General features: G+C 39.6%; 1 protein-coding gene across 2 annotated transcripts in view; it reads left to right on the forward strand.

The window, feature by feature from the left end:
- The window catches only part of LOC122780196 (relaxin receptor 2-like), a 34,756-nt gene extending 16,614 nt beyond the window's left edge, over positions 1–18,142 (forward strand). The window contains exons 5-20 of one of the 2 annotated variants that reach the window (XM_044043048.1): positions 716–787; positions 1,982–2,053; positions 2,518–2,589; positions 2,687–2,758; positions 3,928–4,002; positions 4,432–4,503; positions 6,507–6,578; positions 7,396–7,470; positions 9,584–9,655; positions 9,765–9,836; positions 9,932–10,161; positions 10,930–11,075; positions 12,995–13,090; positions 14,248–14,416; positions 16,834–17,052; positions 17,211–18,142. In XM_044043048.1, the coding sequence (XP_043898983.1) occupies positions 716–787; positions 1,982–2,053; positions 2,518–2,589; positions 2,687–2,758; positions 3,928–4,002; positions 4,432–4,503; positions 6,507–6,578; positions 7,396–7,470; positions 9,584–9,655; positions 9,765–9,836; positions 9,932–10,161; positions 10,930–11,075; positions 12,995–13,090; positions 14,248–14,416; positions 16,834–17,052; positions 17,211–17,476 (1,852 nt within the window). In that variant the 3' untranslated portion in view covers positions 17,477–18,142. Of the gene's footprint in view, positions 1–715; positions 788–1,981; positions 2,054–2,517; positions 2,590–2,686; positions 2,759–3,927; positions 4,003–4,431; positions 4,504–6,506; positions 6,579–7,395; positions 7,471–9,583; positions 9,656–9,764; positions 9,837–9,931; positions 10,162–10,929; positions 11,076–12,994; positions 13,091–14,247; positions 14,417–16,833; positions 17,053–17,210 lie in introns of those variants that run through there. The other variant, XM_044043049.1, reaches the window with a different exon arrangement.
- The last annotated feature ends 423 nt before the right edge of the window (positions 18,143–18,565 follow it).

The following is an 18,565-nucleotide window of genomic DNA, read 5'->3' on the forward strand; positions in this document are numbered from 1 at the left end:
TGTTTAACCCTTAGTGCTCACACAGCAGGTGCACACGTGGTAAATTGCCACGGTAATAATACACAACTCCTTATATGGACGTCCTGTGGGTGTGTGTGTGCTTATAGGTCACATATTCAGGCTTTAAAAAGAAAGGCTTTTTATGTGTTGTTGAGTCAAAGTTATGGTTCATTTTATATCGAATTTTTAGTAGTTTAGTATATAAAGTAGCAATAATTGTGCAGACGTCACAAAATTAGACCGTTTTTCTTTAGTTTTTGTTCATAAAAAATGAGCCGAGTGAACTTTGAACTGTGACGTATTTCCAAATTTCGCAAATTCAGATTTTAGTACCTTTTTTTGCGCAGGTGTGTTTATATAGTTGGTGAAAATGGAAAAAAAAAGGAAACATGACACTATTATAGTCTCTGCACAAACTGTACATTTCAACAAAGTCATGGAAAAAAGCAGCCAAAAATACTCTGTTTATGTCCTTTATATGAACTTCCTAGACTCCAGGACATGATGGACTTTTTGATTATTTTTAATCTGACAGGTGACACTTCAGTTATAAGCTTCTTCAAAGAGTCTGAAGCTATAATGCAGTCCTGGAGTCTTCTCTCTCCCTCGCCGTCTCTCGCTGTCTGAATCTAACTGCACTCCAGGTGTCTGTTTATGCAAAATATGTGTTGCCGTTTTTTCCTCTAATGTGCATTGCGCGGGTTTTTTTTTCCAGGTCACTGCGGAGCAACGAGATTCGAGTGCTGTCTGACTTTGATTTCTCGGAATTCTCCGCCCTACAGAGACTGTGAGTACTACACTCGTGCTTGTTTTCCATGAATTTTAAAATATATCTCACACAACCCTCATGTTTTGCTCTTCATATTTACTCGTGTTTTCCTATTAGTTTAAAGCTGTGGCTTATACAGTATGTGAAAAATGCAGTTGATATCAAGCATTTAAGAATGAATTCTTTTTTATTAAGGCTTGAGATGATATTTTGTGACTGGAAGATGTAAAGAAAGTAGATGCATCACTATGCAGGTGATCCAGCTGAAAAATCAACTTTCCAAACCAACATCATCTCAAACAAATGAAAAAATAGACAAAATTTAAATGAAGTAGGGCCGAGCGATTATTAATAAATATCTAATTGCAATTATTTTGACAGGAAATACGATTCATTCAAATCATTATTCTCATTTTAATTCAGAAAAACTTATTTCAAAAAGATTAATGTGTGATATTTGTGCAGCTCTTTGAGAAGCGAAGATCTTCTCTCCAGTCTGTAGAATAAGATGTGTTATAATAATTCATCTGAAACTATATTTTGACACACAAATATTGCATTTCATGCGATTTGAAAAATAGCTGTAAGCTGTATTGCGATTTCAATTTTTTTTTTATCTTGAAGAAATATTTCATATTGCGATCATAAAATTTTGATTTGTTCTCTACCCTAATTTTCGCTATTTCTCTCGTCACCTTTGAGGCTCAAAAGGTGAATCATAAGCAAAAGCTGCAAAAGCAAACGCAGGGCTTTGTGCAGAATCTAGAACAACAATAATAACAATAATAATAATAATAACGGCTGCTAATTGATGGGAAGTTCATGTAAAGTTTCACATTTCCAAATTAAAGGTCACTAAGTGCTCAGGGGTCATCATTTAGTTTTTTTGTAAGCGTCCTCATTTGCATCCAATAATCTGTTGCTGTGGAGAATATGCTGATTGTGTATTATCCTGTCACCGCCATGACAAAAAGAGGAGGGAGAGAAATGGTTGCGCTCTCGGCGATAATTAGGACAACAACTGCGGGGAGTTAATCACTGTGACGTTTTGTACAGGTCGAGAACATGTGTATGTGTGTGTGTTTATTTGTGCCGGTGTCTCTGTGTGTGTGTGTGTGTGTGTGACCATGTTTATAGTCATGGCTTTCAGGTGAAAGAACAAACTTCACCCAATTACTGTACAATCTCTTTTATCCCTCTTGTTTACCTCAGGTTTCTTCAAAACAACAGCCTCCAGTCAGTATCCAAACATGCCTTCAGTGGCCTGTACAATTTAAAGAGGCTGTGAGTATTTAATTCGTCTCCTATTTATATTTCACTGTGTTAAATTCATTCACTCAGCAGATGCTGACATTTTCCCACAGGTTATACTATTATCTGTAAAGTGACATTTAAAATTGCAAAATTTCAATCTGCCAGGTGACATTGTAAAGTTTATAGTTTGGGGTAAAAAAGAAGAGCTCTGTAACTAGACCGTAACAACTTCTTAACATGATCGACTAATTCATTCATTTCTTTTCAATTAAATTACTAAACAAAATCACAGTTTCCAGTTGACGCAGTAGTTGACGCAGTAGCTATTATTCCCACTATCACTGCTTCAATGTATGACTGGATCTCTTAATTTATCGTCAAAGTAGTTGCAATTAGTAGATAATTGATTACAAAAAGCAATAGTTTGAGCTCTTTTGGTGTTTATTATATGACATTAAATACACATTACTGTTTTTGTACTCTCTGTGGATCAGGTTTCTCAGTGAGAACCTGATATCTTCCCTCAGTCCTGGTGTCTTCAGAGATCTGCACCAGTTAGAGTGGCTGTGAGTGACACACACACACAAACTACATGCACCTGTATAACACTATTCCTTTGATACCAATAATATATACATTTTTTGTGTTATTTCTTTGTGCCAGGATGTTGGACCATAATCCACTCGGAGGTTTGTCCCAGGACACATTCATCGGACTCCAGTCTCTCATGTATCTGTGAGTTACATCTTTTTATTTATCAACTTTATCCTCGTCTCCCTTCATTGTTTTTATGAAATCCCTTTTTTTCTTTTGTCTTTTTTCTTTTCTTTCAAATGCTCAGAGGAAATCAAGACCTTGTCAGATCACTTTTGCTCTTTGTTAATAATTTGAATTGCTCAGTTTCCCACCTCCTTGCATGCTCAGTCATGTCTCTGTGTTATTAGTATCAGTGATGTCAACAACAAGCCGTCTCAAAATGGCCTTTAAAGGTTTATGCTCGAAAGATTCATATACTGAATCTTTCGAGCAGTATAAGTCATATACTGTACATGTGCTGATCTGGGCCTCTGAGGAGGGACTGTCTGAAACTGAAGTGACCAAATGTTTGGTTTTAGATTTAAACATTCACCACTGTCAAATGAGAGGACGGTCCCACGTCCCTGGGATCTGCTGTTAATCTCTCTACTGTTTTATATCGTCATTATTCACATACATATTCACATTATAGTCTTGATTTCATCACACAATAGTATTAAATAAACACAATACAAAGTCATTTTATTTAGATGAAACTATAGGGGTTGGAATCACAGGATACCTCACGATACCAAGCGTTACGAAACAAAATGATACGATATATCAATTTGATACATATGATGCGATAATATACGATATGAAATGATACAATATGATAATTCGATACGAAATGATACGATACGATTCCATTTGATACGATAATTTATGATATGATACGATAATTCCATACGATACGATACAATAATTCCATACGAAATGATACGTATGACGCCAAATGATACGATATGATACAATACAATGGCGACGGGATGCGAAGCTGCACAAAACGGTACAATGCGATACAACACGATATGATACATGGTCCACGATACCAATAATATCACGATACAGCGATTCTGTGATAATCCATATATTGCAAGACAATCATATTGCGATACATGACAATATCTGTCTAACTGAAGAAAACAAAATGTCCATGAAAAGTTAAAAGTGCAGGATTTCTCTGTTTATTCACAACATAGAGAACAAAGTGCATAAAGTCTAAGTTTTGAACATGGATGGAGCATCTCTTAACGTAAACTCTTAACGTTTGTTAAAGGTGGAAAAGTTTTCACGCAAAATAAAATGGTTCTTCATTCTCCATCCAGATCCATGGTGGACACCTCGCTGCTGCAGCTTCCACACCCAAGCTTTTGTCAACACATGCCCGCGTTGGACTGGCTGTGAGTTGGCTCTGTCAGACTGTGTGTGTGTGTGTGTGTGTGTGTGGGATTCAAGGATGTAGCAGACTGACAGTGTGTGTGTGTATCAAATCAACTGAGACCCGGAGGTAACAGGAGGTGTGTAGTCGGTGGTATGAGGCAGACGAGTGGCGCTGAAGTGCCCTCAGTGGATGTCACTGCAGTCGGTCAGCTCGACCAGCTAAATTTGGTCTGAGAGTGGATTAAAGAGCGCCTGACAGATGATTCTGAAATAGTAATGACCTAATTCCACCTGTAGCTTTTATGTCAGTCCCTATTTCACCTCACTTCTCTCACTCTTTCTCTTTTAATGCCACTCAAACATAAATATGATCATGTTTTTATTTGGAATACAAGTCCTGTCAAGTGCAAACACTTTAAATTCCCTATTTTTTTTCCTGCTGTTTTTAGGGATCTTGAGGGAAACCAGATTCAAACTCTCAACTACTCCCTCCTGAAGTCCTGCAGCAAGCTTGGGGTTCTGTGAGTATCTGACATTAAATCCTCGTAAAGTGTATTTTCTTCACCCCCAAAAATGTGTCAGTAACCACCTTACCGAATCTGAGTGATTGGAAAAAGCCGTTATGTTTTTAAATCATTTAAAGGTCAGCTGCATTCTCCGCTGTGAGACGCTGGCGGCGAGTCTACTGCGACACACTTACACACACATACATGGTTTCTACACTTTAGTGGGGACAAAAGTCTGTGATGGATGCTCTTCGTTGCACAGGAAATGAATGGAAACACAGTGGTAGCAAACATTCTATTCAGCAAACATGTAGATAAGTTCTGTCCTGTCCTCCTAATGCAATGCCACGCACTCTTCTTTATCAGAATGAAAGAACGAAAATCACAGACAATCAAAGACTTTAAAATAACATTACTTAAAATATTCAAATGGCATTAAAATCTGTGTGTGACAAGAGTGAAGCTCTGCATTTACTCTACATATTTACAACCAAAGTGCTGGAAACGCAATGCCTCCCTCGTGTTTACTTATCTCATATGTGTCAGCTGAGATGACAAATGAGTCGTCTCCCTGTGTCAATCAGTCACTCTGCGACGTTTCTGCCGTCGCTCGCGTCACGTTGTTTTTCGCAGAGAAAACATCAGCTGCGTCTCAATTTAGCCGCATGCACCGCGGAGAACAAACTGAGATGAGATTATCTGGTCTCAGATGGACTGGATACACGGATACATGGATAACTCAGTCATAGCTTTTCAATTGGGTCGAAGCCTGGTATTCAAATAGAAAAATGTGTTTTTACGACTTTCTGTCATCGTCGATGGCCCTGAACGTCTCGTATTGTTTGTCATCGTTGGACGTGCAGTAAGCGGCCATTAAAGTAAAGGAGCCGTGCAAAATGGGTCATGGCACTGCGAGGCAATCAACCTTCGAATACATCCTCCAAAGGAGGTGGCCCCCTGAATTCAGACACAGCTATTTTTCCTTCCTCAAAGGAGCACAGACTTGTTTTATTCCTTAAGTTTTATTCAGTGACATTTTCTCTAGTCTGTAAACCACACAGATGTGAGCAGCATTTGTTCACTTAACTGGTGTAAGAAGCTTCTGCTCGCTCCATCTGTGGAGTCTTACCGTCTCAGTAGTGCATAAACAAACACAATCTGGTTTTGATGTTTCTGATAAAAGATAAAAACTTATTTGTTTCGTCTTTTTAACTCGGCTTTACTCTATAATGCCGAGTTTGAGTGGCTGTATCCCCCCACATTACTAACCACTGAGTTATCAGTGTCTAAGACACCTACATTGAGTCTTGAAAAAAGTGCTCGATTTTGCACCTGTTGATCATGTTACAATCAATAACACAAGGTTTTGAGAGCCAGAAACCCACAACAGCGAGGGCACATTCTTACATGTCATTTTAGCAGACGCTTTTATCCAAAGCAACTTACATTGAATTGAGTACAATCAGCCAGGGGTGGAATCGAACTTGCGACCATTGCGACTATGATGTCTTTCGCACACAGGGTACCGGTCTTAACCACTGAGCCACTCCACCCCCTTCTCCACCCACATTCTCAGCCTTGCAAGTCTGTGACAGCACTGATGTCAGACTATTACCACCTCCAAAAACAGTAACAGGATCTCCTGTAGTTTTCCACTTGTTAGGTCAACACAGTGCTTTTAGTCTTGGATTTCTATTTATTTGTGAAAACCAATTTTCTGGGGAAAGTAAGGGACATTTTGCTCTGCCCATTTAGTTTAAAGGGTTCGCGATTAAGTCGTGATGGTAGAGATTACAGTAAAGGCCTACATTTATGGGTGAATTGATTTCCTGTGCACCAGCAAGAGGATGCTAAAGCATGTGGTATATATACAAATGTTGGAAACTTCTTCCCCAGTAGCCTTATTGTGTTTAGATACCATGACAAATTAGATCACATCCAGTCTTAGCAGGGATTGAAATCACATCACGTTTGTCCAACTCTGCATGGTTCCTGACAGCAGCTGTGCTCCGTTTCAGGTTACTGATGGACAACAGGATAAGAAGAGTGCCTGAAAACACCTTCCAGTCTCTGTGGAAACTGGCTGAACTGTGAGTGACACCCAAGGTGTTTGTATCTTTCTCATTGCAGATTCAGATGAAATCATGACATGTAGTCGAACAAATGTCTACAAATGTGGAGATAAAAGTGCACTTCATTCAAAAGATAAACATTCTTTACAAGTATATCAGAATAAGGGAACTGCAGTTTCTTATCTTTGGCGGTTCATCATGGAACATCATGGCCACAGATCTCAGAAAAGTATCTAAAAGCATCTTTATATAAAATAGAAAACGATCAAGCTGAAATTCAGCAAGGTCAAACATACAATCAGGATCAAATGGAACGGGGGGGGGGAAGAACAGACTTCTGGGAAACTAAGACACAAAAATGGCACAAACACAATCTGACAGAGAGCAAGTCGAAACAGGTGTGTAAAGGAATGGGAACGAGAGAGAGAGAGAGAGAGCGAATGGAAGAGGAGGAGTTGGTCGACAGGTGGGAGTGGCAGTGTCTGGAATGACCGAAGAATTCATTAAAACCGGTATAAACGAAGAAAGAATCACAGAGTGGAATAGATACACGTTTTAATTCATGGTATTTAAATCAAATCCACTGTCATGTACGAAGATGAAAAAAAAATAAGACTATAAATCAGTTTGCCAGAGTTCATATACGCCACGTGAAACTGTGTTAAAGTGAAGGAAATGGACTGAGATCTTAAAAAGTTGTCTTTACTGTACTTGTACTTGTATATTTAAATCCCTTTAAATCAAATGTCCCCTTCTCTCCTTCTTTCCCATTTAATTATGCATTAGTCGTCTTTGGTAATGAATGCCTAATCTTTTCTCCTCCTTTTCTATTTAGGAACCTGTCCAGTAACAGGATAAGGGAGCTGCCAAAAAACACCTTTAAAAACCTTTCCAAATCCCTTCTTAAACTGTGAGTAACTGATATCAGCTCTGAGGAGAGGGTGTGCCGTATTATCTGCGGATTATAAAAAGGGTGAAGTGAAGGATAGAATGCTGTTTAGATTCCCCCGGCTTTGAGATTTGAATTCAGAGACATTAGAGACAATCAGAGATATTAAATAGTAATCTGTTCAGAAACAATTTCAGAGGCAGGCAACAGCGTAGATGAATTCACAGCTCGTGCCATACAATCTCAATCTCTCCGCTCTCTGCCTCATGAATAATAGTGTTATTATTACGTTAATGAGCTCCATGCACATTTCATTAGCAGCGGGGGTGGGTGAGGTATTAGAAATCAATAACAAAAAGCCAGGTTTTTGTTTTATAGTCGTGGTGCTTGGAACGATCTGAAAAAGAAAATTGTGATTTATTTTCACGGTGTCATGTGGGCAGCATATGTTTGGGTCATTGAGCAATATAATTCCACAATAACATTCCAGTATTGTGGCCACAGCGGTTGGTCCACACATTTGATTTGGCCAGAGGCGGTTGGTGATAAAACATTTTTTTTGGGGGTTGGTTATTTAATGAAAAGAGAGAAAAGGAAGCACGACAACTGATGCTTCGATTAGAGATCAGACATGCTGTGATAGAGAGACAGATTGTCAATGTTTCAAACCCGTTTGACGTTCACAAGAGTTTATAAAGACACGATGGACTCAGTCCTCACATGTCTCACCTGCTGTGAAGACGTTTGCGCCCTAAAGGAACCACATATATCACATATTTTTTATATAGTGTTTTTCATCTGATTTCTATAAAGATATAAATAAAAATAAATAAATAAAAAATCATATAACATTCTGTATTATATACGTTTTTAACATAGAAATGGAAAAAAAAGCAGCCGAAAAGCTCTGTATTCTAAGGGTTAAAGGTGGAATGATTGGTGGATGGTTTCCAGAGTTAAAAATTGCACTGCTGTGTCTCCGAAGCTTCACAACAATTTAGGCAGCTTACTGCGGAATAGTAAATAAACGTATGGCTTCATCTGTTCTCTCGCCACTCAAAATGTGCTGACGCTTTTAATACTGTACATTTTCCAAAATGGTCCTCCACACATGATTAAAAACGGCGGGTTGGGTTTTCTGCCGAGTTAAGACAGCTTCGTTTCACACTGTGTCATTAACGAAGCATCTGTGATCTGCCAGTGTGATGCTTCTGCCGACGGCAAATGACTCATTTTATTCAAGGAAAACTGCTTTTTGCCTCTTTTTCTTTGAGCACCCACATGGAGGCAAACACAGAGACAAAAATCCTGCATAACACCCCTGCATTCTGCAACTGGAACAATGTCACATTGTGCCGTGGTATCAGATGGACGGGCATAATGACTGAACGGCTAAAATGACCAATTTTAATCTGTGAAATTTTGTGAATGAGCTGGCGAAAGCAGAAGGTGGAGCAGAGGCGGATTACGTTTCAAACAGGGAGCTGAACATTCAGGTTCAAGGAAAGGTGACAGTTCCCAGACTTAACTCAACTAGGGCTGAAACAAATTACTATAATAATCGATTATTAAATGAACCGTTAACTATTTTGCTTTGAGGGTTCTTTCATTGTTAAAACAAGAATTCTCATCGTTTTTTGCTTTTTAAATGTGAATATCTTCTGGTTTCTTTGCTCCATACGACAAAGAAATCATTAATCATCATGAATCATTTTCGTCCAAAAAGACATTTGAGAACTACTGACATTTTCTGGACGAGAAAATACAGACAGATGAATATAATCGTTAGCTGCAGCTCTAAACTCAACAGGTAGTGTAGTAGCGTGATTTGCCTGTGGCTGTCGTGGCATGAACTGGTGCTTGTATGACATTTGGTTTTAATTTTGGTAAAAAAAAGGTAAAAATAAAGACCAGGAATTCACACAAATAACACAAAAGACGGAAGAAACTATACACACTTTATTTTGAGGAATAGTTCCAAGTATATATGTTGATATCATTCTCTGGATCTGCTGTCAAGAAGCATATCAGTGCTGTTCTTATTTTATACTCTTACTTACTTCTACATCTATCCTCAGGCATGTCTCACCCTGACGAGCTTCACCGACTTTGTCATTTGTGCTTCTTGTTGCAGAAATGTCTCCTACAATCCTCTCCTCCGCATTCACCCGAGCCACTTCAACCATCTGACACATCTTCAGTCTTTGTGAGTGTGTGTACACACACACACAAACACACACACACAAACACACACACACACACTCAGTGCTGCAGCCTGTTTGATAATGAAAATGTGCTCTTCTTTCTTTCTCTAGGGCGCTAGAAGGAATAGAAATCCCGGATATTCAGACTAAGATGTTTCTCCCTATGGAGAACCTGTCCCACATGTGTGTACCATCCCACACACGTGTCACAATCCTCTCCCACCAAAGAAAATGTCGCGTTATCTCTGTCAATGTCTCTGTGCGTTCTCTTTTGCCAGATACTTTACAAAGTTCCAGTACTGCTCGTACGCGCCACACGTCAGGTCCTGTAAGCCCAACACAGACGGTATATCTTCCTTTGAGGACCTGCTGGCTAACATAGTGCTGCGAGTGTCCGTCTGGGTCATGGCCTTCATTACGTGCTTTGGCAACCTCTTAGTCATCGGCATGAGGTCACTGATCCGAGCGGAGAACAATCTGCATGCTGCCTGCATCAAGGTCCTGTGCTGTGAGTAACCATACGCTACGATGCTACTATAATACATAAAGTCTACAATTAACCCTTAAAAATGCACTTTGCAATGCCATAATTACACAATTATAAAATAAAAGTAGGGTTAACAATCATCATATCCGACTGTGAGCAATTTCATGTATTTTATTTACGTGAAAGCTTTCAAAAAGTGGAATTTTAAAGTAGTTTTCCTAAAGAGCCTTTGGAGTAACAGACTCACCAAATTTCATCCCGATCTGACGACTTTTGTCTGACCATGACCATGATCCACTGTTGGTATCGGGTTTTCTTCTGTGCGAATGACTCTGGCCTCTTCCCACTTCATGAAATGTAAAATTCCAAACAACAATCTAGAAAAGTACAGAGGTTACGCTGCAGAAGTAAAAGATAATCACTCAAAAAAAATGAAAAATGCGTTATGGTTTGTACAAATTGAATGCATTAAAGAAAAATAAATTAAAGAAAAATCCATAATAAATCCATTTTCACACTCACATAGTTTTGTATTCTCTGTATTCTCCTGCTCTACAATTCTGTGGTCCACTTTACTTATGAATCATGTCCCTCTCTGAATCTCATTCCTCTTCCAGGCTTCACTCCCCCTCCCTCTGCTCTCTCTCTCGCCCTTTTTATTCAGCACATAACTTTTCCAAATGTACAGAACCTTGAGCCCATAAAGCCCGTCATATTTTATCCCAAATTCAAATTTTACATCATTGTCACGTGGACCCGCTGATGTACTGTCTCCAATCATCCATCCAGGTGCAGACTGCCTCATGGGCGTGTACCTGTTCTTTGTCGGAGTGTTCGATGTGAAGTTTCGCGGGCAGTACAACCGCAACGCTCTGCTCTGGATGGAGAGCGTGGAGTGTCGGACCATCGGATTCCTCGCCATGCTCTCGTCAGAGGTAACGCACGAGTGACACGCCACGACTTCCACGTGTCGATGTCGGCCTCTGTCGTCTTGATTTGATAACACCAGGTTACGCCGCAGTCGTTTTTCTCCGGTCACTCTGTGAGCCGCTGTGTTCTGATTTTCCGCTTCACACGACACGAGGTTCCAAACAGCGGGGCTCAGTGAAAAGAGGCGCTTACCTCACTGAGTGGTTGGACGTGGGAAACCTCTCACCCGCGGCTACTCATCTAACAGCTCAGTGTGGCTGCTCGTCTGCGCCACTTCACCCCCCACATCATTGAAGTCAACAGCTAAAAAAAAAGAAATAAGTGCTCTCTTGTTGTTGCAGATGTATTTTTAAAAAATGACTTTCATTTCATGATGGATTTTAATAACCCATGTCCTTTTTATGTGATCACTTAACCGTTTATTAAGTCGACAGACAGGTTTTTATAGTTTTATGAGCTGCAAAACTATCTCAACTGAGATTTTTGAGTGTCAGGGGACCAATGATGGAAGCTCTGGAGTCAGTGATGAGATAAGTTGAAGGATTTTATTGGACAGCTCAGATCTGAGGAGACCTGAGGCGCCATCGCAGATTGTGGGGAGCAGCGTGAAAGGTCTGATACATATAGTTTAGTAAAGGCGTGTTTCCACCGGCTCAACTCGACTCACCTTGGCGCGGCGCTGTTAAATTGCGTTTCCATGGGCTGAAGATTATGTGTTTCCTCCTTCAGCAACATTAAAATACAAAACCTCCACCTTGCAACTTTTATCCCTCATGAGCCACTATTGTAATGGATACTTTTAGCCGTGAGTAATCGACTGTAATCTCTTCTCGCGGGAGAAATAAATGCCGTCCCTTTATGAGCACAATAGATTCAACGCGTAAAGGCAGTGGCAGGTTCATAACTTGTGCAATGTAAATTTATTATGCCTCTTATAACACCGTTCACTAGATATAAATTATAGACATTAAACAACCTTTTTCCTGATTCAGTGCCTGGACCTTTCTCCTTAAGCGCACTGTTTTACGGTATTTGGGATTTACTTAATCCAACACTTCACATACTAATTGTAATTAGTGTATAGTATGTGTAAAAAAAAACATTTATTTATTTACTTGCAAACTTCAACCCAAACCAAAATCCTCACTTATTTAACTTCCCCCTGCACCTCATTCATTCACCATATTGTTTCACTTATTTGTGCAGTTGTGTTGTCGTGTTTCTGTGTACGTTTTATGTGTTATTGCACATAGTAATGCGTCATGTTCCCTGTATGTGCACTCATCCTAATCAGTAAAGCTGATTCTGAGTATTCCAGGACTCCAGGAGCCGTTACGACTCCATTTCTGATTTTGAATGTGTTGTTTTTGTCAAATTTTGGAATTTGCAAATCTCATAAAGTGGAAATTATTAAGTGGAATTAAATCTCACCAAAGCCAATCAGGCCACTGATCTAATTAACAGATATAAAGTTTATCTGTGTACAATAAAAGTAATCATATATGGACACAATTATTGACCCGATTTGACCCTTCAATCACGATAAATAATGCCATATTGGCGTTGATCTACACTTAAATTCACAATCTAACTTTAGAGGAAACAAAAAAGCAATGTTCATTTGCTCAAAGGTTTGTGAAACTTAGAGATTCAAGTCTTGCATCGCCCTAACAAACCCCCAAGAAGGGTGAGTTTGCGCTTCACCCTCGCATTAGTCTGTGTCTGTACACATTGGGGAATTTAACTGTGACAGACGATTTATTTTTTGTTCTTGTGATGGATTATCTGAAGCAAGAAACAGGCCATTTATAAATGTAAGCAACACGTCGGAGGGGAATAAATAAATCCATAAGTTTATAATGAAAAAAAACTAAACGTTTTGGGGTTTCTTCTTCTTATTTTTTTATTATTATTATTCTCTCAGGTGTCTGTTCTCCTCCTGACCTATCTGACTCTGGAAAAGTTCTTGGTTATTGTCTTTCCCTTCAGCAACCTACGCCCAGGAAAACTTCAGACGGGGGTGAGTGACACGACATCTCTGCTGACGACGTGTGTTTTTATTTTTACTGAATAAATATTTGACTTTTTTTCATAGAAGAAATAACAAAAGAAGCACTTTATTGCACACCTAAGGTAATTTGGCACATAAAATAATCATACATCTGTACTTTATACGTTTTTCAGTTTTAAAATAATATTCTCTAGTGCCACTATTGTGATAAATGTTCTCCATTTGGTCTTCGTATTAAGTGGATACGACTTTCGCTGAATGTGTGCTCAGAAATTGACAAATTATTCACAGTCAGATCCTCAGATACTTGAGTTTTTCTATAATTAGACTCTTGCTCTGCCAGAACTGATCCTAATTAGAGCACAGCTGTGTAACGCTCGCAGTATCTCCGGAGTTTAGTCAAAAAATGTACATTATTATACGTATAATTAAAGGGCACTGCTGTGTTTCGTGGGTGCAGCTAAGCCACAGGAGCGTGCTGTGATCGGAGTCACCTGGGCTGTGCAGAAACTCAAAACTGCATAAAAAAAGAGGAAAAAACACACAAGTTCTTAATGGTTTCACTCAGTCTGAAAATATAAGATCAAAGATGAATAAGTAAATATAAAGCATACATTTATAACAGATGTGACATTTGCTTTTGCCGATTATCATCTTTATGTTGTCTGTATTTTTTATTATTTTTGAATGGAACTAAGATCTAATATAACAGTGTTTTTACAATATGGTTAAGGTACAAAAGTTGCTTAGTGTTTCTCAGTTTTATTCAGCATGCAGTGAACGCGAGGAAGTTACAAACAAAATCAAGTAAAATCAGTTCAGTATGTGTTTGTTTTGCACACTTTTGCTTATATTGTTTCGTCTTTGACCCGCACCTACTCGTGTTTCTGGTTGTGCACGGGGGTTTTCTTTTTTTGTACTATTTGCATTAAAAGCTCCGTTCTCCGGTGTCTGTCAGCTTCAGTTAGAAAGCTTTGCCGTCCACAGTTGCCTCCACAAATGACTTGTCCATCAACAGGCGATAATTGAAGCTGAACTAAATCTTTGACTCCACTTAAATAACCAAGAGTGGAACCAGGAGTCATCGTTTAACTTTTATTTTTTAAATGTGGGCCTTTGAAGTGAAACCTGTCATTAATGCTAACGTGTGTGTTTTTTCCTGTGAGGTGGTGCTGGCCTCTATCTGGCTACTGGGGTTCATTATTGCTGCCGTGCCTCTCATGAATGAGGACGTGTTTGGAAACTATTATGGACGCAACGGAGTCTGCTTCCCCCTGCACTCTGACAGGCAAGAAAACCCTACTGCCAAAGGATATTCCACAGGGATTTTTCTGGGTAAATTTAAGCAAAAGTTTGTAAAAATTTTACAGTGACTATAAAATTGATCAATTAACTCGAGAAAAAAAAGTGGCAGCAGCTTTTTGTCTTTTTAGCACTTGAGGGAAAGTGCAGTGTTTGATTATGAATTTGGTAAAAAGAAAAGAACAAGATGTTAAAAATGTAAATGAAGCCAGACAGAGTAAAAATGGTTAAAGACGGCGGCTAAATACACCAGACTCCTCTGTTAAATGATGACATTTTAGACATTTCCTTTGCTAAATGTCGGAGATTAACCCACATTTTCAGGACTATTAAGTCTTTTTAACTGATCTACAGTTTGGGCATTGTTCGGTTTATTTTTGTGCCTCTTCCTGTGACGGCACTCTGACGACATCACGCGCAGTATCGGCTCACCTCATCTTAGCAGGTACTAAAAAAGTACCAGGTATTATCGCTAATGGAAAAGCAAAACTGCCGTGCCGAGGCGAGGCAAGTAGTGCTCGTGGAAACACGCCAATAGTGATGGGCTTTACATCACGAGTAATGGAGGGAAGGCAAAAGCATGACAGCTGTATTAGTTAAGTGAGACGGCAGCAAACTTAAGGCTAAGGAAATAAAATGTTGAAAGAGAAAAGACATTGCACATTGGAGGTTTCACTCTTTGTGATCCAAACTTAACTTGAAGTTCCAAAATCTACTGAATTTCCAAGGATTCCAAAAATAAAGTATCGAGTGTTATTGCAAGAAGTCAAGCTGTTGCATATCATGGAGAAAATTGAATTAAAACGACCAACGCTGCATGATTCATGTAGGAAGTGATTGCAGTGTCGCTTTTTTTTTCTTCTTCCTTCACAGTTCCCAGAGCAAACTAATCCCACTTTAATTGCTATTGTACACAGTGTCCTAACCACCTACCACAACAAGTAATAGCCTTTGCACCTTCGCTGAGGCCATTAAACAGCAAACACCACTCCTCCATGAACAATACATGATTAGTCGGGGCTTCTTATTAGCCCGTGTTGTCGCTGAGAAGCAGCGGAAGTCTGGCAACGGTGACAAATCCATTACAGAGACTGACGGTCTCAGAGGGCGCCGACAGTTCCAACCACTCTGCTGTTTAAATAAGAATCCTCTGAATGAATTCAAAGAGGTGCCACTGTGTGTTGCTCAAGGCCACTTTGTTTTTGTTGTGCACGCTGAAGACATTTTGTCCATTCAGGGTTTAAGCTTTTACGTCTCGGTTTTGGCTTTTCAATTCCAGTTTTTTGTTTGAAGCCTATCAGTTTTTGCCAGGTCAGTCAAGGACAACGGCAGGAGTTCATGCTCGAAAGTACGTAGAGATCTGTAAAGAAAAAAAACCCCAAAAACCAACAGTCTGTGATTCCACGTCCAAATGGCACAGGTGATGTTATTACTGTCGATATTTCAAAGGAACTACTGACAGCAGAAAAGCGGAGGTCGTAACGCAGGACGTAAACCACTCATTAGGAGTAAGAGTAGGAAGGCAGGCGTGTTATTAGCAAAGATAAAAAAGCTAGAACCAGGTTTTATGGACTGATGTGTGAGCCCAAGCTTAACCTCAAGGGTACATGGTCTTCATCGTCAGGCCCGGGAATCAGTATTGATGATTTATTGATGCGGCAAAATGCTGGAGAAGCATTTAATCTACTAGTTCACAGAGAAATGCATCAAAACGAAAGGACTTCCTGGAGAAGAGAGAAAACATACACACACAAGCGAAGCATCATGTCCAAACTACGGTCCGCGGGCCAATCGCAGCCCTCGGTAAAGGTGTTTCACGGCCCAAAGCTTTGGTTTAATAATGTATTATTTATAGCCAGGGATGGAGTTGGACAAAAAAAAATCGCTTTCACTCCTGCGTGACTTAGATTTGGTTATGTTTCCATTTAAAAATGATAATTGTGACAATGAAAATTACATTTTTATAAAACAGTGCATTTGTATGTAAATGTTACTGTTAAAAAAAGGGAAAAAAAGGACACTTTAGACACCCCTGACTTAAACAAATCATTAGCACCAAGTCTGGTGATGTCAGTTAGTCACAGGCTTAATGCACCTCTGTTTATTACTAAACTAACTTTATTTACTAAAGATTATAGACACAGATATTTAGACACATCTGCAGTAGATGCACTGTACAATTTTCAAACTAATAACTAATCTTGTCACAAAATAAGCTACAAATAATGATGTGGCATTTCATGGCCACTGAACTTCAACCCTGAGCCACTGAACTGAACATTAAATAAATGTTCATGCATTAACACCACCTGTGGAGCAATTTGCCTGCAAAATTCAGTACTTTTGATGCTTTTAAAAAACCTTTTTGGAGGTAGTTTTACTTTGGTATACTTGTATTTTTATATCTTTTACATCTTCATGTATGTAAATGTTCTCGTGCACTTGTTTAGGTCTGAACCTGGTGGCGTTCCTGGTGATCGTCTTCTCCTACTCCAGCATGTTCTTCTCCATCTACAAAACGGGCATTAACGCCACAGACCTGAGAAGCAGGCTGCACAAAGATGTGGCCGTGGCCAACAGGTTCTTCTTCATCGTGTTCTCTGACGCCCTCTGCTGGATTCCCATATTCTTGGTCAAAATCCTCTCACTGTTGAAGGTGGAGATACCTGGTGAGTGATTAAATGGTTAAGTTTTGGACATTTCAACCAGATGATCTGGTGATAGTGATCAGACCATCTGTGTTCTATTGTTTGAACTATTTGCTAACATATTTGTGGCATTAAAGTACACTGGAACACACTCTTCTTTAAACTTTCTTCTCTTTTAGGGACCATCTCCAGCTGGGTCGTCATCTTCATCCTGCCCATCAACAGTGCCCTGAACCCCATCCTTTACACGTTGACCACCAGCTTCTTCAGGGAGCAGGTGGAACTCTTACTCTGCCGCTGGCAGAGGAGACACATCTTGAAAAAGGACCGCAAAAGCCTCACTTCCTCCACAATCTTCATGGAGACGGCGCGGCCTCCCTGCTACCAGCAGCCGGGCTACTTCCAGCGGGTGTCGCTCAACGGCGCGGATCCTCGCTATGCCTGAGGGAGGCGGGAACTTTCCTGGAAACTATCGACGCAGGGGCCGTCTTTTGGCTCCTGCGCGACACTTGCACTAGCGAGACAAGGTTGACAATCCTTGAGCTTTTCTCTTTATGTTATGTAAAAAAAAAAAATGCCAACGATGAGACACTTTTGTTCAAAGCAGCTTTCCCCTCCCCCCCCTTCCCTCTCATGTATTTATACACAGAGAGCTCTTTAGGATGTAGTGTTTTTGCATGAAGACAGGACGAGCCAGGGATCAAATCACCAGTCACGCACTCACAGTGGTCGGTCCCTTTGTGCCGCGTAAAAAGCCACTTCCATGTTGCCGTGCTTCATCTGTTCTTGGTGAGGGCACTGTGGAATAACAAAGAATGGATGGAAGAGTAAATACCAGCATATTGTGTACACTAAACATCACAATGGAGCCCGTATACGTGATTTTGAGATGGAACTGGGAGACAAAGTGATCTCAGAAACAAGTTTTTTCTACAGAGTGACTGAAGAATAAAGAATTTAGATTTAAGGGTTATTAATATCAGAAGTCGCAGAATAAGTCTTGGGCTGCGAAAAAAAAAAGTAGCTCTTAGACTGTTAACTTTGAATTAAATTATGCCCTACAAATGAAAATGATACCAGCACTGTATGCAAAAATATGTACATATTTGACATTTTTATTTAATCTGCTTTGCACATAATTTTTTTTTAACATTGTCCACAATATGATCCAAATTCACATTAGTAGCACAATTAAAGTTATTAAGCCATTGTGAACAATCGGTTGCATTTATTATGCCATCTGCTTCTTCCACTTCATTTCTGCTCTCTGTCTCTGTCCTTTTGCATCATTTTATTCTGAATTTTTTTTTATTCTGAATTACATTTTTCTTTATCCTCATCGACACAGAAATGTAGCAACTGAAGCTACACAATAAGGAATGCATTTGCATTTTAGTATAGCTTTCATGTGTTACCCTCTAAAACAATGCATACATTACTGTGTTCAAGTCTTCGGCCACCATTAGATGTGTTGTTTGAGCAATGCTATAATATCCATGACCATACAGTGTCATTATTTCTCAGTCACTTTATT

This window comes from Solea senegalensis, linkage group LG13 (genome assembly GCF_019176455.1).
Source record: "Solea senegalensis isolate Sse05_10M linkage group LG13, IFAPA_SoseM_1, whole genome shotgun sequence".
Classification (NCBI taxonomy): Eukaryota; Metazoa; Chordata; class Actinopteri; order Pleuronectiformes; family Soleidae; genus Solea; species Solea senegalensis.